The 14,321-nt window shown below is 40.0% G+C and overlaps 1 protein-coding gene across 2 annotated transcripts in view; it reads right to left on the bottom strand.

Moving 5' to 3' along the window:
- ntrk3b (neurotrophic tyrosine kinase, receptor, type 3b) overlaps window positions 1-14,321 on the bottom strand; it is a 222,296-nt gene that overhangs the window by 43,931 nt on the left and 164,044 nt on the right. For both annotated transcript variants that reach the window (XM_005727560.2, XM_005727561.2), the window contains one exon: window positions 8,518-8,706. In XM_005727560.2, coding sequence (XP_005727617.1) covers window positions 8,518-8,706 — 189 coding nt within the window. The remainder of the gene's footprint in view (window positions 1-8,517; window positions 8,707-14,321) is intronic.

Here is a 14,321-nt window from a genome sequence, read left to right as displayed (position 1 = left end):
TTAAAGCAGCTAAAGCACACTGAAGACTGTGTTAGATTGTTACTGTATCTTTTTATTTATTTTATCACTTGCTGTGATGTGAGATGATTAAATAATATCTCACATGTGTAAACTGGAAACATTTTCATATTATTTTATCGGTTTTATCACCTTAATATCTATATCTGTCATTATGCAAATTAACTAAACCAGAGCTCATTAATTGTCAAACTAACAACTGTTTTACCTAGTCATGCATCTAAAGCTGCTCAAAATAATTGGATTGTTATATTTTGCTAGAATGAACTGAAAATGTGCCACAATGTATCAATAAAAAACAAATAAAGAAACACAAAGAAACCGTCTGGTTGTGACCAGAGCGCATTAACGGGCAGAAAGTAGAATGTTACTCTCAATGTTGTTGGTGCATTTCAGGAGGATGCTGCTAATAAAGTTACACAATTACACAGTGAATGTAATTCTGTAACTTTTACACGATTAAAAGTTGTGTAAACTTTTAATTTTGTAAATATTTATTATTACATTTAAAAAATACCACAGTTTTTGTCTTGGTCGTATCATTTTATTTTGTTGTATTTATCTGCGACACCTTAAAGGCCGGTCCATGAAAATATTGTCTGACATTAAACCGGTCCGTGGCACAAAAAAGGTTGGGGACCGTTGCTTTAGGGGTTTCCATAGTGAGTCATCTGCCTCTATCTCACCATACCAAATAATGATATGTAATTGATGGAGGCCGCTTTCAATATAATTGTTATTGTTTTGTGTTTAACTTAACTTTAAAATAATAACTTTTCACTTTAGATTTGTACACACACTGAACTGTGATAACTGACTGTGTACAAAACTGCACAAATTAATAAAGTAAATACTACAACACCTCATTTGTATAGTTGTCCCTGCTTCCTTATTTTCTGGGTGTGAATATTTCATCTGGTTTGTTTTGCTCAGCCGCTAAATAGCTACCAGCCACCTCATTCCTCTCCACTGATGGGAATGAAGGTGCCATTATGGAGTGCACCTATTGATAGTGGCGAGGACAAGTTACTTTAACCTTCAGTTTCCTCTGCAGGCGGACTCGGGCTGCATCCTGTAGCCTATTTACCCAGAGTGGCACGCTGAAAAGCCCTGAGATTAAATCTCCATCCTGCAGCTCAGCATCATTCATTTGTCCTGGCTCACCTGAGGCCTCAGCGCCAGCAAACATTCTCCCTGGAGGCCGAGAGGCAATGCAGCGCTGAGATTTACTCAGCTAGTCAGGTCAGGCTGCTGGAGGAGCACAGATGTTTGGAGGGCTTTGTTCTGTACCCACATGTGTGTCTGTGTGCATGCATGCATTTCACCACAGCTACCTGCCAACTTTCTCCAGTGTCAGTATGTGCGTGTGTGTTTGACTCCAACTGCCAACATTGTGCACTGATGTGGCTGTTTATGCCTCACAGGAGACTGAGTATTTCTTTGTATCTCACTAGCGTCCCTGAGTGTGCGGTGGGTTGATCAGTGTGCATCTACTGGACATTGACAATCTATCCTCTGCAGAGTGACTGCTTCTAATATTGAGAAGTGGTGGCCTAATTAAAAATGCTGAGAATGTCCACACAAATTCTCATTTCGGGCATCAGCTTCACATTCATTTATTTTGTCCATAAAGCTACTTTTAAGGAGTTTTTGCCACTCATAAAAACTTTTTCTTATAGAAAACTAAATGGGAACTATAATAGGGTTACACCACTATTAATTTAAATTTAAATTCAAATGTATAAAAAGCAAATGTTTTACGATATTCTGATAAGTACTGCAGTCCAAATCATTAGCATAAAAAACAAATATTATCACAAACACGCTCACTTGGAAAAAAAATCCCCCTCTGTTCATTTACTGCCCTCCTAGATTTTATCACAATATAAATATAGAGATCATTTCACTGAGACCACTGTAATTTACCTGTAGTTTAGTCTGCCTACAAAAAGTGCACCGCAGGATGTGAACAGTCAGAAGAGAGGCACTCATCCAGCAGCTAATAGCATACAAAAAGCTCACGCCATTAAATTCACTGCAACATAGGGGCTGTGTCTGCTGGCATCGTTGGGCAACAGTGACATGAACACCCGCATTTACTGTTGACTCTCTGTGGGTATCTACTCCTAACCTGCTGTGGCTGGCTTACTGCCGGCCTATGTGTTTGCTGCTGCTGCTGCTGCTGCTGCCTGGCATTAGTGAAAACTCTGGCTTATGTGAAATAACACCTACACATGACAAAAATAAAGAATGCATCACCCATAACATCATCCTGATGACACCAGCTTTGTTCAGAAATGATTAGAAGCAAGCACGTGGAATAAGCTGGCATTTTTTTCTTTTAAAGGTTATTTTATCATTCTTATTTTCACAGTAGCAAGGTTTTACTGGGGCACCTTTTCATTTCATTAGACATTTTTTCACATGCCCTCTTTCAAAAATGTGTTTATGTTTCATAATGGTATTTTTCCAGTGTCACTTTTATTTCTCAATGACGGTTATGAAAGAGCATAATAAAGCAGCGCCGCCCCCTCACCTTTTCATCCAATAGCATGTCAGCCAAGAGCACACAGGCCCCCTTGAGCAAGGCTTCACTCAAAAATACCAGAAGTAGATGTGCAAAGAATGAAAGACCTCCATACACCTGGCTAATTGCTGTGGAAAGTGGGCAAGAGTGATGAGAATTTTTGGGCTATTTGACAAATACTTTGGATTGAATCATATCAAATACTGGCAAGATCACTGCTAGCCTAGTTTCACTGGAACCTAGGAACTGTTTTTGGTGTGGCAGCAGGTGCTGAGCTTGCTGAAGTCAGGCTTTCAATGTGACTGGATGAAAAATCGATAAAACTAGGGGACTGAGACTGGATCTTGGCATATTAATCAAAATTAGAAGATAGCAAATAAAACGAAACCAACCCCAAAGTGCCAACAACCTGCAATTCCTCATGTGGCCACATGAGGCTGGCTCAAAAACTGAGTGAATCCCCACAGAAATGAAAATGTTTTCTCCATAGCTGATTTCTCCTTGCATAACAACTAATGGAGTGTGAATCTGTTATAACTTAGTCATTCAAATCTTGTTAAGAGCTACAGTTTGCATTACTTGTCGTGAGTGACAGGTGGATGGCAACACAGGTAGCTTTAGCTAATAGTTGATTCAAGTCACTTAGCCGGACCTCTCGACTCCTTGGAGATCGAGCATTTTAATGGCATTAAATGACAAAAAAGATGGCTTGCTGTGTAGTTAAATGCAGTTAGCAAGAGCCTGTCCATGCTCCACCTTTGCTGAATGACACATTTTCTATGTGTGTGTGCCATTGTGTGTATGTATCTGTGCATATGTGTATATCTATGCTAAATTTAGTGTTTTAAACCTGGCTTTAGTATCCATGCTGTTATTCAATAGCCATCTTTTATGTAATCTTTTCTCATATTGTGCTGTCACTCTTCTAGCTGCTGTGGTTGTTTCTGTGCTGTGTGAACCACAGAACCTGCTCACACACTCACAGGCTAAGTGTGATACTGAAGGAGTTGTTGAGTTTTATTAAAAAGCAGGAAAAAGAAACACAGTGAAGCTGGACATTGGTGACAATGGTCCAGTGTTTTTATACAATATGGCCAGAATGAAATAAAAATGAATCCTAATTTAACTCATATATGAAAATACAGTCACAAAAGAAGGAAATGGCTGTTGTTTGCAGGCATCACACAATTAACACAAATTCTTATTTATATACTAATGGATGTACTGCATATATTTACATATTTAATATTTAACAGTGGTGCCATACTATAACGCTTATTCTGATTGATTTCCTTTTGACAATAACTTCTCCCTAAGCACAGCCTTATTGTTATTGCTGAATTAAATGTTACGCTTTAAGCACTTAAGCACTAAGTTCTTAACACTTGCGGCTCATGGGAGTTTCTTTAAAAGTCTTAACTAGTTATAGTTGACATCCTGAAGGAGATGAGGCATGTTACCCACCCTTAGCTGTTAGTCCCCATAGATACAGTATAAATTGTGTTTGTATTATAAAAGCAGAAAAGCGCGTTTATGTAACTTTGCTTGGGAAAATTGGTGTTATTTAGATTTGTATTATTCTGTAGCTGAAATGCTGTGGGCTGGGTCCTCTGTGATGGGAATTAATTATTCATTATGGTGCTGACCTGTCAACACTGACAAGAATGTGTTATTTAAATTCAAATGCACAGCTGTATGTTCCTGTGTTAATACAGAAAACAAATCAGTGTTGGTGTACTTTAATACTCTCACACTCCAGTATATGTCCCAAGTTATAATGCTGCGAGCAATTAATTTCAATTTATAATAACAGGAGTAAAAAAAGAACTGGATAAATATTTCTGTATTTTAAGTGTGTTTTAGATTTCTTTCTGGTTTTCTCAACCGAAAACCTTGTGAGATCTTCAGCAAATCTACTTGTAGGTTTTTGTCTTTCAGGAGACAGTTTTCACTCAATTTTATCAGACATGAAGAAGCATCATTTCAGATTTTGTTCAGCAAAGAACCTTCCAGGTTGAAGCTGAAAGGAAATCATCTTGAACTTTTCTTTTGGGACGACGACGACACTTAAATAGGTTGTTTGAATTCACAACTGTCTAGCCTGTGGGTCTGTTCTGTTTCAAACTATAATTCATAGAATTGCAGCCTTGGAACATGATAACTGCCTTTCAATCAATCTGCGCTGCATTTCCATTCATTTGCTTCGCTTTCAAGTTGCCAAATTAGTCACTCCTTGTCCCTGCTGGAAACATTTTGATCTTCAAAAACAGCACCTTGAGCATTATTTTGTCTCTGCTGCACAAATGTAGAGGGGGCAGAGTGAGGGTTTGTCCGAAACCTGCCCAGAAGTACTATCCCTAATAACATGGTTATAATGAAAGGCTATATGCTTCTCCAACATCAAAAGCTATTGTCTAATTTTGGCCAGCGGGATGTGACAAATCTGTAATTAAAATAGCAAGCTCGGTGATAAAACAAAGCCACTTGCTGGGAGACAGCGGATCTGGATAGATATAGATCTGTCATTAGGCTAAAGAATTGTCCTTTGCCTTTCCTGCCTTTATCTCCCTAATGCGGCTACATTTCCCCAGGATTGGCCTTTTTCAGTGGAAACCCCCCCTAAAAAAGCTCATCTCAACAAACGTCATCATCAGTCACGGCTCACGCATTTAACACAGCAAAACTAGAGGCCACCAGTTCAACCGAAATATAAACCAACTGCATGATGCTGCAGCGTGTTTCTAAATTGGTGTGAGAATGACAGCTGTGTTTTCCAGCGTGTTTAATTCTACATGTGTACAGGTTGATGGTTCAACTAGAGGGCAACTATAATGTGATGAAGTTAATGTTCATTTTTCAAATTCCCTCCCGCAGCGAGGGACTGATTGCAGCACTGATCTCAGGTGGCACAGCCTAAACAGCCAAGATACGGTGCGCTCTATTTAGTGTGACTGGAACTATTTAACCATTGGTGCCAATATTTATATTCTTTTGGCAGGTTTGACTTGTAGATCAAACACTCATGAATAATACATTTGGTAAGGGCACACTGGAATCATTGGTGTAAGCTTTGCAGCAGGCAGTTTCCCTTCAATGCAGCTGTTTTAACAGGAGCCAGAATGGCACACAGCAGCCAGAACAACAGCTAAATACGGTTCCTCCCCCTCATTGTTATCGCTGGAGCTGATTTCAAAATGCACACAGCATGACAGCAAGGGACGTTATAAATCACCCAGAGGTAGCAGAAGCAGGCTGGGACTGACCAGCACATTAGTGTACTCTTGATGGGCACAGGTAAGGAGAAGTATGGGTGTGTTAAATTTATGTATGTGTTAGGTAGCGTCTCTATTGCTAGACTGAACTATGGATGTATGTGTGTGTATGTGTGAAAGACAGAAAGAGAGACAGAGACAGAGACACCCAGGCAGCAAGCTATTCTCCTGGATAAGAAGCTTTCAAGTAAATGAATGAATACATTATGGATTAGTGGCCGAGTACCAGAAAGCAGCTATGCTGTATCTGAGCTGAGTGCAGCTCTTGTGTTGGCAAGTGAAGGTGCAAAACAATAAGTCGGTAGGAGGCCAGGTAGACAATTTGGACCTGGGAGGCCCTTGGGGGCACCTAAGGGACCCTTGACTTGGGATGCTTATCAATCATCAATTATACAGATGAAAGTAGAAAACTAAGGTGACATGCGGCAAATTCCTGGTACATAAAAACCACACTAGGAGTATGTGTACATTCAGATCCATGCATTAATTTTCACTCCCATAGACCTACACACACACTAGCTGCAAATATAGACATGGATACACAGAGACATTTCCCCTCCCTGTGTCCTCAGGGTAAAGAATGCATTCATATTCAGCGAATGATCGGCGGAGGCAGAAACCGTTTGGATCCATTTTGTTTTTGTAGCCGATGGCAGGAAGCAGCGGCCATTATGACCTTGTGATGAATTCAGGGTTCATTTCCTACGGTTTATTTTTTATTTTTTAACGCATGCACACAGAATTAAATTTTTTTAAAAAAGAAAAGAAAAAAGAACAAAGGGAACTGCGCACTGAGAGGAAGAACATTCAGTAAAGACTAAGTCGAAGCTGTCATGGCGCTCATTCATGGTGCGACTTTCAATTCCAGGTGCACGGTGATTGAGAGAAAGTTTCATTTGTGCCCACTGTCATTTATTCATTAGCTCCCGATCAGCTCTCCTGTGCAAGGCGTGAGATGTTATAAATCAGTCACTGGCTAGACATTAACAATTCATGCAATTCATAATACATAAGACCAGTCATTTATTTATCACCTCTAAATGGGATTTCCTTCATTCTCATTGGCTGCAAGTCAGAAGTCAACTTCTGTTAGCCTGTCCAGCAGCCATTTTGAACCAAGTTGTAAATGACGTAAATCTGTGCTGAACGGGACTGTCAGACAGGAAGAGCTCCTGCTTCCTAACTAAATCTGGTTGGTTTGACTTCAAATAAAATGGTATCATTTCAAATAAAAGCAGCAGGCGTTAGGCTGAGGCTCGCTGTTGGCACAGTAGTTTTCTGCTGATTCTCATGAGCAGTCAATGTAATTGTGAGTAATTAGGCCTTAAAGTACTGTTGTCTTTCTCCAACCTGGAACATGACTCCCGAGGGAAAGCATGTGATATTTTTTTTCAGGGTATTGGAACGGCAGTCACTGATATACAGAAGGAGGCTTTTGCTAAACAGGCCCTATATGAAAAGCCTGGCACCATGCCACCTGATGCAAACACCATATGATCACGCCGACTCTCTAGATGAATCTAAATTATACCTTTGCCCCGAGGGCCTCAGCAATTCTCATTGAAAAGATACACAGCTAATTATAATGGAGGTGCAACAGCCTCATAGAGCCTCATAAAGATGTGGTGTTTGATATCTGGCTCTCTGACCAGATGCTGCTCTTTTCTTTACACTACATAACATGCTGTGGCACTCTGTCTGCTTCATACGTGCCCTGCAGTTTTAGTTTAATTAGCCAGATCCTAGAAAAACGCTGCAATATAATTTGTAATAATGGTAGCCGGTAGTAATGAGGGATAGCACTATGATAGAGGAATATGCCAAAATGATGTTTCTTACTCAGAGAAGCAAAGAACCTTAACCCACATGTCACCTGTGCCCACAGCATGTGGGTTAAACATTGTCTATTAGAGGTGTGATCACACTGCAAATTTGGACTCACCAGTCAACCTAACATGCATATCTCTGGATTGTGGGAGCAAGCTGAAGTACAAGGAGAAAAGCAACCTACGCACAGGCAGAACATGCAAACTTCACACAGAAAGGCCGCAGGTGGCCCCCAGATTCAAACCAGAACGCGTGAGGTGACAGTTTTTACCTTTGCACTACAGTGCTGCATGGTTGGCCATTTGGAACAACTATAAACATGTGCCGCATGAATCACCATAATGGTGGCCGTGTGGATGCTGTCAGGCCTTGTTTAAGGCCTGTCAGCACTAGTTTAAAAAGAATCTAAAATAAACTGCGAGACTCTAGCTGCGTATGATGCACATGTGAATTAGACCCTCGCGTCCCTCTTCGGTTGCCTGGTTTATCTTATCTTCGGTGTGAATGCAATGCAGCTCTGTGAGCTCAGATTTTTATTCTGCTTGTGATGTTATCCAAAAATCCAGCACAGTTTCTCTTTTCAATCAAACCTGCTGCTTCTGAATGAAGTGTCAGGTTAGGCTGAACATAAATAAGTATTGTGTCCTAGCCTTTTATGGTAATTAGCCAATGCTACACATAAAATCTCCTCAGAATGTTATAACCTTGTTCATATCTATTCCTCAATATGACTGCACTCATTCAGACTCCATGTAAAAAGTAACATTGCTTCGATGCTGATGTTGTGACTTTTACAGAAGATTGAGCAGAAGATTTTTTTCAGAGGCGATACTGGCACTTTAAACTGCTGTCAGATACACTGGAAGGACTTACGGGTGGCTGGCTTGTTGCAGTTGTGTCCATGTCTAAAGTACTGAGGGTTCTCCACTACAGGAATACGAGTCATCCCTATGACAACCGCATCAGGACTCGCATCCAGAGTACAGGGGGTAATAATCCCGTGGTTGACATGGTGAAGAGGGCTAGCAGAGTCTTCCTCACCACTGATTACAGCTACTGGTCCTGGGAAGAGACAAAAGAAAAACTTACTTCCAAAACACATTTTTTTAAACTGTGAATATACTTGGTGAGACACAAATACAATTTCCTAAGGTATTCTATTTAAAAATAAATAAATAAATAACAATAATAATAATAATTCTGGGTGGAGACTGAGTTGCTGCAGTTGTTGTTTCTTAGATATGGTAATGAAGTACACAGTATGCATGTACAGTAAATTATCCTTTACTAGAGTCACAGTTATAAAGTAACATTTTCAAAGTGGGAGGTTTGTTTTTATGTCCAGGCACAGCCAGGGAAAATAAGAGCAGTTGCAGTAAACATGACTTCATATTTTTATTGGCATGTACCCACAATTACCCCAGTGTGGAGCAGCGACATAGACATAGACAGCGACAAATTAAAGTTGTTTTTTCTAACTAATTCAAAACAAAATAAATGAACAGAAAAAAAATCTATTTATGTTTTGTTATAGAGAAATGGTTTATACCCAGTATATACTCCAAATGACTAACGCTAGATAAGAAGCAATTCTGACATTTAGACAGCTGGAAATGGGTAAAAACTAAATTGTTTGGGGATTTGTTTAAATTTTAGTTAAGGGCTCAAATGAAAAAATCTTCTGTAATGAGAAAAAGAAACTCAGTTTATTTATTCCTCCTTAAAAAATTAGCTTACCTGTTTAACTTACATATAAAACAGGTGCGTTTTGCTGGTGTTTTATTTCCTGAAGCTGCTAGCATATATGTCAAAATCCAGTTTTGGATTTTCAGCTGGTCACTCATATCCATCATTGGAAAACTATCAATTCAACATTAATTGATCAAAATCTGCCCAAAACACACATTTACAGTGTTTTTAAATAGTTGATGTGTAGACTTCATGTTTTCTAACCAGCATTTTATCCTTACATCCAAAGCTCAACAGCAACACTTCCTACACATCTCAGCATCTCACAGCTCTCAGACTAGAACACAGACGGCATTTATCTCCCAACCTGAAAACTTTCTCTCTCAGTGACAGGTAACAGGTTCATGCCTGCAAAGATAACCTACAGATGTCAGATCTTCAGCATTTCACCCCACACATGTCCTCTCTTGCAATATATTTGGGATTTTTTTTTTTTTTTTACTTCCTGGGCCATCTCAGCGATCTTATTTAGATGTGCTCAGAAAACTTTCCACTTCCAGGAGGGGAAAAAAAAGTTTCTATATAGAGTTGAGAGATGAAAAATAAATTGGATGAAAACGTGACCCCTGAAATAGTGTCGTGTAGGTTCTCAGATGACTGGACTTCTTTCTTTCTTGAAGACATTTCACTTCACATCCAGTGACTTATCTAAGTCCAGAACCCTTCAATTCAAGCATTTATGGTGACCCCTGAAAAAGACTGTGTGTAGTCGCAGTCATTTTGTGTTGTGCATTCAAATGTAAAATGAGCCATTTTGACAATAGAACTATAAAAACGTGTGTCTGAAATGCATAACATAGTACAGAGTGCAGGGTTTTGTTGGTGATTTATGGGCAATCCAAAGACACAAAGGACTTAATATCCAAAAACTAAATATTAGCCTGTTATGGCAGGCCTGGATGGGTTTCAATCACGGTTGAATACCCAAAACTAACATGTTCGAATTTCTTTTTATGGGTTAAAGCAGCGGTCCCCAACCTTTTTTGCACCATGGACCGGTTTATGCCCGACAATATTTTCACGGACCGGCCTTTAAGGTGTTGTGGATAAATACCACAATAAAAATCCAGTACCGGTACCAATAAAAAAAAAAAGATTTATTCATAACTCACAGGAAAAGACCCAGGGACACAGAGTTAACGATAAAAAATAACGATAAAGACCATGAAAATCATAATTTTCACACCTGAGTCTCAACTCTCGCGGCCCGGTGCCAAACAACTCATGGACCGGCCCGGGGGTTTGGGACCGCTGGGTTCAAGTGTGAAGCCAAAGACAATCAAAGCCAGCCACCTCTTTAGTTTCCATATTCTTTTAGATTATCAATCTTCTAAGTGATATGAAACACATTGAAAAGACAGCAAACATGAGGTAATGTCCAGCAACATTTTATGTATAATGCATCTCAGTATCACAGAGTCATGTGAACTGTTCTTTTCAGTGGTTTGGGTGCTAGAAAAAAATGGAGCTAAGAAAATTATTTAAAAAAAACTCAAGAGTTTTTCCTCCCAAACATCTTCAGTTCAAAATTATTGAGATCTATTATCATATTTAAGAGGACAACAATTTCTTTTTAGAGTCTGTGATTTGTGGCTAAGCATAACCATTAATTAATGCTATTGAATTAGAGGACATTGTATGAAACTATTATATTTGCTAGTAAACAAAAGGTTTGTGTCATGACCCTGTGCCTTCTCGGCTGACTCTGTATGGCTACAAGTGTTTTTGTTGTGCTGCATCTCTCTCTCTCCCCTCCCGCGCACTGCGCTCTACCGGGGCGGAGTCGTGACGGCTCCAGCCCCTGGCTCGGACACCTGCAAGCAATCATCTCACCCACTTCTTAAGGCGGCTGCTGAGAGTGCTTCCTCGCTGGATTATTGTGTAACACTCGTCAGTGTCATCACCTATCTGAGCCGTTTTTCGAGTTTCTGTCGTGCCACTACTTACCTGCCTTTCCTCTCTGTGCCAGAATTCTCGCCAGCCTGAGGACCGCCGTTGGTGAGCTAAAGCCGGAGTCCGAGCTACCTGAGCTTCAGTGGATTTTGTACCTAGCCCTCTTCTTCCCGTGCCTGTGTTCCCCGGAGACCCTCTTCCTGTGCCCCCTCACCCGTATATATTCGCACCTGGTGTCTGTGTGTGTAAATAAATCACGAACTTAAGTGACGGTCTGCCTCCGAGTCCCTCCTGAGCCTGACAGTTTGGCAGTAACATATTTGCAACATTTCAAATTTGTGAATATTTCCCTGTGGATGCAGTTATGTTTCCTTTAAAATTTAATTGCAGTTTAGTTGAATGTGAAAGAAAGTTGAAGAAAAGTCAAAGCTGTGGAACATGATGCACAACATATCCCTCACTGACTTCTGTCATACTGACCGTGTGAAGATTTTTGATAAATGGAGACAGAAAATGCATAAAAAAGAAAGAAAGAAATGACTTTCAACACAGGTAGTGCCCGACTACCGACGCCGTCTGCATTTAGAATTTATGTTGTCATACAACACACTCCTGTCAATACCAAGCATAATTTCCTTTCTTTAATCAAAATTCATAGAAAGACTCTGACATGATTTACTGTAAGCCAATGTGATGCAGTTTGCTGTTCGATCACTGCTATGCCGAAAGCAATGCGGAGCTCTGACAACTGCAATCTTCAGTGGGGAATGAGGAAAGGAGGAGGGAGGGAATGAAGGGAGCGAAGGAAACAGTGAGTGGAAATAAAGTCAACAGCAGCTGATTCAGAGAAGCGGTGACAGTGAATCTGTTTACACTCCATGTTGAGTCTTTTGCTCACCTTGACAACACTGTAAATAGTAATCAAGACCCAGGCATATCAAATTATAGACCCTGAGTGGAAGGAAGATGGGGTTGAGGTGGCATGTGATGAAGTGACACATGCGAGCAACAATTTATTCACAACATTTATTCTCATTGCAGAGATTTCATACCTGAGTGCCTGCTTTATTACAGAGATGTGCACAGCAGAGCACAGGTCTTCGCCAGCAACTACCCACCCAACCACTGGGAACAGGTGGCACACTAAATCTCAGTTGATGCCTCTGACCCTCTGTTACACGGCACAAGCACAAAGATATATGTGCAGTATACCGCTTTAAACATCACTACACTTGAAATAAAATCATTACCTAGAAAATCGTTATGATTCATGTTTAAATCTTTAAAAATGAAAGAAGATGCCTCAAAAGGATCCCTGGATTATGTTCTGCTTTTTAATACAATATGAAATGGAATGAAAACCCATCTGATCAGAGTCTGGTGCCAGATCGATGAGGCCTCGGGGAAAGCCTGGCCTCAGTCCAAACCACAGTGCTTCAAACTACACAGAAACCTCCCCCTTGATTTCTTGCTAGATGAAGGTTTTCTGAGGAGTGAGGGGGAAATTGAACTTCTTGACTTGAGAACACCCTAAAAATTGCATTTATGTTACCTGAGTGATGAAAAGGCCCAACGGCATCCGAGAGGGGTTTTATCATCTGAGACGTTGCCTGTGCACAGAATGGAATTCGGCGCTGGACATCTTCCCCTGAAATGTCTATCTGAGAGCAAGGTTCCTCTCTATTAAACCAACTTTGATTTATTCAGGAGAACTGGAAAATGAAATGAGCCAACTTTCAGCTATTTTTTCCATTCTTTTGCATGTCTCATCTTTTTCGCAGTATCTCACTGGCTCTGAAGGTCAGATTTTCAGGCCCTGTTCCTCAAGTTAATGCAATCATTTGTTTGTGTGTATCTCAAGCCTGAAATTAGTCGGATACTTGTATCAATTTAAAGATGTAAAATATAGGTAGATGAGAAAATAAATAACCACTCTGTTTCAGTTAGTGTGGTAATTATGATGCAGCAGTATGAGCTTTTTCTCTCCAGCTGAATGTTACAACTCAATGCCTGTAATTTTTGTGCAGTCATGACCAGAGTAACTAGAGCTTGAAAGATGAGGATCCTGCTTCTCTGGTCCTGTTATGGTTGTTGTGCAGATCATAGACAGTATAAAAGGTGGACATAGCTGGTTTCTGAAATCTTGTTTTTGAAGCCTTTGATGGGATGTGTGGAACTGTAAAACCAATGACTTTACCATGTTTAATCATCCAGTTTGAAACATTGGATATATGGATGGATTCATATTAGCACAGTACTACATAGCTGTGCGCTGTGTTAATTTCACAGGACAGTATTGTCTTGTATAGAAAATGGGAAATTCTGAACTTATTCAAAATAACGTCTGCATAGTTTGTCGTAAATGACATGTTACACTGACACATTGTTAGGGAGGGAGACAGAACAAAAGAGACAGCATGGAAAAGAGCTGGAATTAATATTAACTAATGATTAACTGCAGATTGGCGTATAAACACATTACGAGTACAAAAAAAAGTGAGTGACTTGGGAACAACAGAACGTCTACGACATTCAGTAACTTCAAGAGAGCCGGGTCCAGAGTAAAACCAGAGTTAAACTATTCTCAACTGACTACAGCGACTACCAGTGAAATCGCACAATAACATAATTACTGACATACAACCAGGTTGTAAATACATTAGGGAATTAACTAACAAACTGGGGCCTGTAATTGTTAAATAACCCAAATACAGCACATGGAAACAGTAGTAACTAGTTGTAAACAAATATGCAAATCTTATCAGGTTGATGTCAGTGTAGAAAAAACACAACAGTTCTGAAGGAAAAACGCAAAAGAATCCAGAAACAGGCAGGGAACACATGCAGTGGATAAACAGATGCTAAGACAAAAGGGAAGGACTGGACAATATATACACAAGGATAATCAGGGAAGTGGAAACAGGCGGGAAACGAGACATGACTGAACATAATCAGGGTAATCATACTGTTATGATTCAGTGTTGTAATTGTTTGATTTATGTGTGACTCCTCCCACCAGAGGTTGGCTGTGTTTT

This window comes from Pundamilia nyererei, unplaced genomic scaffold (assembly GCF_000239375.1).
Source record: "Pundamilia nyererei isolate P.nyererei 1_Seehausen unplaced genomic scaffold, PunNye1.0 scaffold00025, whole genome shotgun sequence".
NCBI classification, from domain to species: domain Eukaryota; kingdom Metazoa; phylum Chordata; class Actinopteri; order Cichliformes; family Cichlidae; genus Pundamilia; species Pundamilia nyererei.
This window is presented reverse-complemented; position numbering and strand designations above follow the sequence as displayed.